The 7726-nt window shown below is 37.3% G+C and overlaps 1 protein-coding gene across 1 annotated transcript; it reads right to left on the reverse strand.

The window, feature by feature from the left end:
- Positions 1 to 461: 461 nt before the first annotated feature.
- Positions 462 to 3940, reverse strand: LOC110844118 (serine palmitoyltransferase 2). Its single transcript, XM_022090247.2, has 8 exons — positions 3391 to 3940; positions 3138 to 3292; positions 2846 to 3054; positions 2575 to 2730; positions 2439 to 2467; positions 2207 to 2341; positions 1582 to 2136; positions 462 to 1481 (listed from the first exon to the last, which is right to left on the reverse strand). Exons 1-8 carry the CDS (start codon positions 3739 to 3741, stop codon positions 1359 to 1361), a joined length of 1713 nt encoding a protein of 570 aa, XP_021945939.1. The 5' UTR covers positions 3742 to 3940; the 3' UTR covers positions 462 to 1358.
- Between the last annotated feature and the right edge of the window lie 3786 nt (positions 3941 to 7726).

Consider the following 7726-nt stretch of genomic DNA (forward strand, 5'->3'; position numbering starts at 1 on the left):
GAATGTTTTGTATATGCAATTAATTTAGTTATGTTAACCTGTTAGGAGGAAATTGAGACTTTAAACTCAGGAGATGATTGTGATTAAATAGTGCTGACTGTTCCACTTCCCAAAGTAACACGGGCACTCAAATAATAAAAGTTTTGCAGTTACTGCGTGTTACTAGCTGGAATCGTATTCGTCAACGGACCGGTATCAACGAAAACACTAACAATAACAACGTTATTAAACTGTGTAGATTCTCGAATTCCGGTTTTACCCAATGAATGGCTTGGGAATTGCAGAGTTTAAGGAGACGTGCGACCTTCATTTCACTTTGTCGGAGAAATTCGGGCAGTGGGTAAATATCCACTTTATTCGGGTAATGTCGTGTGCTGCATGGAAAAAACGCTGAACCGTACAAATTGGTCAAATCATTTGACTCAAATGTTGGATCAGCTTAAGAACGAGATGTGAAGCAATTATTAGCAAACATTTTTTGCTGCTTTGACCAGTAGACAATTTATTTATTCACCATTACTTATTTTTATAGCGATAACAATAATAATAAAAATACTATTATGCCCTTTAAGCAAACCAAATGACTGTAAATTGTATAGCATGGAACAACTAAGTTTTCAATTGGCATTATGATAAAAAAGAACACAGAATTACCGGTAACTAATTATGTAATATAAATAATTAAGTAATTACTCGGATCGGAATTTTGTTAAGAAGTTGTTATATAAACGTAGTCGAAGCTCATAGGAATTAAGGTCCTATGGTTGGACCTTATTGAATGATTCAGATAGGAAATGTAGAATAGCACACAAGTCAATGTTAGATATATTACACGATTGGCAAAAAAATCAATCAGAATAATGGTCTATCAATGCTCATTTGGAAAATTGAAATTTCCTGACGCAGCATGAACACATGCGCACTATCGACATTATTACTAACGTAGATATGAATTATCATTAAGTAGACAAATTGGTTATTTGATATACAAGGAAGTTTGCTATAATTTCGAAGGCACAACATACACACTATTTAGGATTAGTGTAACTTCATTGCAGCTAGTAAACCCAGATATATGTACTGTGAAGGTAAATGGGTATATTAACTCAACAAAGGCAGACAATAATAATAAAAATAATAATAGTAATAATACTCGGCACTTTTATAGATTTTTATGTATGACCTACATAAAAAATGCCTGCAAATGCAGTCTGTCTCAACTTGTAATTTATAGGCATATATTATTTATACATGCGTATGTATATACTCGGGATTTGATAAAGTTATTGAATGATTGGATCGCTATTTTCTTCGGAATGGGCAGCGTATGTGATACTAAAAGACTGGCACAATGCACATCAGTAAAGATCGTCATCATCATCAACACTGCCGTCAGCATATACGACTTCTTCCGTTGGTAGTGGAAGTTTCGAGTTTCGGATCATGATATTATGTCCAACTTCGCACATTGCTTCGTATGCCTGATGAAATATAAGAAATATTCAATATGTTATCCATTAAGTCAACCAGCAGCATTAAAAATTGTTGAACAAATGAAACAACTAATAAAGATAAACATACATGATCCAAGATTTCCTTTGTGTGGGAGGAACTTATGCAAAATCTCGTCCTTCCTTCAACTAATAAAGTAGCAGGAAACCCAACTCCAACCGTTGCAACACCTCGTTTTATCATTTCTCGAACAGTGTATCCAATTTTTGAAGGCATGTACAGAGCAGTCGGAACAACCGGAGAGTCGTCATTCCCATAAACAATGAATCCAGCTTTCTTCAACCTCATGCGGAAATAGCGAGCATTACGGCGAAGCTGGCGAATTCTCTTGATTCCCTCCTTGGTTCCATCCATGCCCATAATGATTCTCATGGAAGATATAATTTGTTGAGCTATTGGAGGTGACATGGCCGTTGCGTAACAATGTGCATGGCTGTGTCTTCGGATCATCCCAATCAGTTCCTTTGAACCGGCAATGTAACCACCAGCAGATCCAAAACTTTTTGTAAATGTTCCCATCAAAATATCAACATCGCTTGGATCACAACCCCAGTAGTCTACGACACCCCTTCCACGTGGACCCATGGCTCCAACACTGTGAGCTTCATCCAGGTAAATGTAAACCTGCAATATCAAGAAACTATATAGAAATCTAGAGATAAATATGTGGGTCCAAACATGAGCCATAAATTACCCCATATTTCTTTTTCAGTTCAATCATTTCTGGAAGTCGGGCAATGGAACCCTCCATGCTGTACACTCCTTCAACTACGATAAAAATTTTCTCCCAAGGCAAGTGAGTTCTAGGCTGACCCTGAATAATTGCTTCCTGCATGTGCATAATTCAATTAATGATTAAATGTCCCTTCAAACCAGACTTTTATATGTATGTGCAAAGTTGAACAAAGCTAATACTCAAAACTTACACGAATCCGTTTTTCGAGGCTCTTCATGTCTAAAATAAGGTTCAAAAAGTGAATGTTACTTAATCAATAATAAAAACAGTAATGTACCTTAATTAATTGTTCAATTCAATACAATTCATATCCAATATTGACTTACTATTGTGTTTAAACACGCGTATCGTAGCTCTAGATAAGCGAAGTCCTAAAATGATGGAGGCGTGATTTTTTGCATCACTAATGACTAAACAGCCCTGGTTCAAAATTGCAGGTAAGTTGAGTGTATTCGTGGCAAATCCCATGGCACAAGTAATGGCTGAAACATAAAAATTAGATTACATGATAAGCTTTAAAAACTACACTTGGTACGTTAGTAATATTTACATTGACATGTTGGAAATCAAAAGTGCCAATAATGCCTTTTTACTCACCATCTTCAGTCCCCACAAATGTTGCGACCAACTTATCCAACTCGTCGTGGAAGGTTGCATTCCCCATCTCACGTCTCGGACTGCAAGTGGCTACGCCAAACTCGTGCACCATTTTAATCGCTGCATCTGCACATGGTCCATGGTTTTCTGCAAATCCTAAATAATTATAGGAACCGAGGTTTGCACACGTGACAGATTTTCCTGTGTACCTGCCGTTACAAACCAAACCAGTTATTCATTTTGTACTGCTATAATAATCATGTCCAATCTCTAGTAAGAATAAATTACTCACTCGAAAGTCCATCCATAATCGTCAGACTGACGTTCCATGAGGGTGATATATTTGCCAGGAACGCTCGACACGGGCATGTTCCAACAGTCTCGAATTCTCCGGTAGACATGGCGAGTGTAGAAACTTTCAAAGGACGCATAAAGCGATACGTAACCCTTGAAATAAAAACATTACAAGTAATTAGATACAAATCATTTTACACTAATAATTTGCATTATCAGGTATTGTTAGTCGAAAAATAGAAATTGTATACCTCTCGATTTTTCTCCAGTGTTGTCCGTGGTCTAATAAAGTCGTTGACATAGCCAACAATGACGAGGACAGCGTAGCAAAGATACGTGCAAAATGCGTCCCATAAAGAAGCCTCTTCGAAGCTCTCTCCGGCGAATTTCCTTACTTTTTTCACCCCGTTTTCTTCAGTACCATTTTGACTCGTGATTGGTTTGTGGTCTATCGTTCTGCTAACAACTACTTTCTTTTCGTCTTGCACACTCAAGTCTTGGTCACTCCCATCGTCAATGGCACCAGCGGTGATGGCAGCAGAATCCCTTGACTTCTCGCCCTTTGCAGGGGCTTTGGAAGCGCTGGTTGTGAGATGCGTCATTTCGTCCGCCCTCCCCTGTGACTATTAACTCACTCGATGATAAGATGAGGTTATCTGTCAGACAAGGCACGGAATAATATAGTCTGACACACATAGAATTGAGGATGAGTAATCTGCCGAGCGAATGTTGAGTATAATGCGGTACAAATAAATACTCCGGTTGATTGAGGTGTGTTCCTTGAAGGTTTTGTTCACCCAGCGCCACACTAAAATCCACATCCGCCCCGGAGTTTATCTTTGTTCACAAGAAAAATGCATATGAAATGGATGCATTTTATGGAGATTTACATAACTGTGTACTAATTACATGATAACAAAATTGATGAAATCATGGCGGTTCGTGCTGGAGAGGTTTGTGAATTAACAACTTGTGGGTGTTGTTTTTTGAGTTCTTTGAGTTTGACAAAGTTAATGTCGCCTAATGTTTCTTTTCTCGTTTTGTGGCTTGGCGTAATGACCACAACGATTTCGGTATAAAAACTTTAATTAAATTAGTGCATGTTTTGTGTGTTTTTTTGTAAAAGAATATTTAAATTCGTGTCTTCAGGTTGGTCTCTTAGTTATATTTTATCGTCTCAATTGTCTTCCTTGTTGCAAAAGAGAATATCCTCCTCAAAGAACAGCGACAGTGACCAACAGTGAGCCAAATAACATTGGTGTGGATTCAAGGGTGATCTACAGTAAGGCCTGATATTTAAATATTTAATAACTGTATTTTATATTTTATGAATGTCTTTGTCTTTAATATGAATGTCTTTAAAAATAGATAGATTCGAAAAAAATATGTAAATGTGGTGAAAGTAATAAATAGATATCTACAAGGCAGATTTATTTGTAATTACAGGAACTGCCGAAGCCGATTTTCGTCAACATTTACACTTACAATCTGTTATCCTAAGTCCAGGGAGGAATCAGGCTAACGTAACAATTGTATAGTCAAGAAGAGGTCAGCAGGTATCGATTTGCATTTTCTTTTTAACTAACCAATATTAATTAGGTAATCTATTTAATTGCAAGTTCCAACTCAAAACTATATTCATATAATTATAACAAAGAATTTTGCATAATTCGTATTCATATATCATTATTCACTATTTTGTGACATTGCATTGGGCCTAATGCTAATACATATACTGATGGGATATATATATACTGGTAATCATACCGGTTTCCCTTACTAAATACATATACACTCTATTATATCATAACGGAAACCCATTTTTTGTTGTCGGGTATGAGTAAGGGTCCCCATTTGAATTTTTTGTCCAGGTACATTCGGCCTCTAATAACTTTAAACGGAAAGTATATTTCCATAACAGTTGGTTCTCCTCGTTGCAGGTTTCAGCAATTCCATTCAGCAAGTGAGCAAATAGCAAGTCAGACAGAAGGAAACTGTGCACATTGTTTGTACGTATTATACGAATTAAGATTTAAAATCACAAAAGAAAACTTCCTTGTATCTGAAGAACTGAAAATACTAATCAACATCAATACGGATAACAATCAGGTAAATATTCTACATACTCAATTTTACATAATCCTTGCGGCTTGTCTTGCGTCATTGTAAACTCCCCAAGCAACACGTACCTAAAGTATGTATGCATCGATAAAACTTTAATGCCTCTCCCCGACCCGGTGAATGAGTTGGCTGGCACAGACACGGGAACGAAAAGTGCAACAACTCACGAAGCCGGGTATTAAAGGTTTTAACTAGTTGTTAGCAAGTAGTGCATTTCTTGTTTGGTTTTCGGTAATTGACGCTTCGCGTGCCAGTCATTTCTCCACTGCATGAGTCATCCTTTTTATCAAGTAGAGGTTTTCCCAACCCACCAAAAAGATCAGACTTTCTCTCTCAAATAAGTCGTCTTACTGATTATGCTGAAAATTAAAATGTTTATGAGAAATCGAAACGTTTTTATTTTCTGGATGTGTACAAAATTTAGTTGTAAAAACTGCTGCATATAATAACCAGCAAAAAATAATAGTTTCATGTACCTTGGTTTTCGAGTCCAACACAGTGTATCGATCTATGCACATATATCCGGAAGTACACAGGCGTGCTGGAAACTTTAGGATCTCCTTTCTCCCCTCTCTCCCCAAATTACATGATCCACAGATTGTGTACCCACCGTTGTACTAGATAACGCTTTGAAACGGTAGTCTTGTACTAATTACGATCACACCAATTTCTTGCTAGCAATCATTCTGTTATGAACAAAGAATGCGATGTACATGCCAGAAGTGTCTGATTGTTGTTGGTAATAAGTTAGTCAGCTATAAAAGTTCCCATGCATCTGCCCATCTTGATTTATTGCATGCACCCTGCACTTTCTCCGGCAGTAAAAGTGCATACCCTCGACCCGACTCTTCTACCAGTCCAGAGAGATCCTATAACACACAAACTCCGAATCCTTAATCCGATCCGAAAGTGGTTGGTTCGGAAAGTTCATGTTGTCCTATTCCACCATATTCTCTCACCACCTGCCTCATCTCCTCGTCTCTTGTTCCATTCGAAAAGGGAGAGAAAGCAGTGTTTTTCCTCCAATTTGTCCATACTTCAACTCCTTTCACTCCTTCGATCTTTGAAATTTTTTATACTCTCGTCACCTTTCCTCTTCCAATTTTTAACCTTTCTCTACTATTTCAGTATTCTTATTACCCTTTTCTACACGTTTCTTACTCTACATAATACATACGTTTATATACATTCATCCTCGTGTACGCACATACCTAGAAGTATTCCTATCTCAAGAAATTACTTACTCATTTCGAATATTAAGAGGAGAGTGTGCAGATTTACACATTCGGAGATTGACAACCGCCTCAGTTTACTTGTAAGTTGCTTGACTAATGTCGGATTTTTCTTGCATATAATACTTCGTCTTGATTGTCGTGATTGGAAGAATGGCCGGAAGAAAGGTTTGGTAAAGAGATCAGAGGCAACGAGGAAATCGATTGTGGAGAAAGTGGATACCTACTTGCCAACGAAAGTCAAGTGACTACTGCATCAATTCCACATTAGTACATATCATTAGACAGAGTGCAGTGGTACTATGGTGAGGAGTCAGTCGTGATCTGGGTTAACAATAGGTATGAGAAATATCTTCTTAATGGTCCGTTTACTAACTGGTTTGTTTTAGGCAAGTTATTTACTTGTTTCGTTTGCTCAGCCAGGTTCAAATAAATTGAGCTAATAGAGATTAATCTTGCAACTAATTATTTCTGCACTAGACAAAAAAACGAGTCGATTACTTTTTTGACTCATTCATAACTTCAAATAGTAACCTAATTTTCTGTTGGTTGAATTTAGTGTAGAGAGATTGCACTTGCTTGTATTCTTAGTAAAGTCAGTAACTAATTCCTTCCCGAGTAATTATATTAAGTGATTATCGATTATGATTAAATTAAGTGCATCAAATAATGAGCATCGCAGAAAGAAAAAGAACATAGCCAAATAACATCAACGTCAATTAATTCAACGTCATGTCTGTTAAGCACAACGGCGAATTCTAATTCGAAAACATAGACGCAGACAATCTATGTATCTCCATGTATTTGTACTCGTAATAATGCGGATTTTTGCATACTCAGGAAGAAGGTATCCATACGTATTCCACATTTAGCAAAAAAGGCATAAAATTCGTGGCGTAAACACGAAGTATGACATGACTCACATGCAGAGTCCTTCCGGAGCGTTCTCATGTTTATCCTTCTCTCGTACAGTCGTACATTCGTTTAGCAGTGTATGTGGTGCAGATAGAGAGAGAGAGTGACTGGAGCCATATCCGTAATTTGCAAGCCATACAAATTCATGAGGAACCAAATGACCAAACCTCAAATAGTCTAATGTTCATTTAGTCTCATCCATCCATCCCCAATGCTGGCCCATCATATTTTAACAAGTTATTTACACACTCTCGTGTACTCTTAACTATCAGCCAACAGACAGACCAGACCTTAATTTATCATTCTGCATTACCAAGTT

The sequence above is a fragment of the Folsomia candida genome, unplaced genomic scaffold (assembly GCF_002217175.1).
Source record: "Folsomia candida strain VU population unplaced genomic scaffold, ASM221717v1 Fcan01_Sc002, whole genome shotgun sequence".
Classification (NCBI taxonomy): Eukaryota; Metazoa; Arthropoda; class Collembola; order Entomobryomorpha; family Isotomidae; genus Folsomia; species Folsomia candida.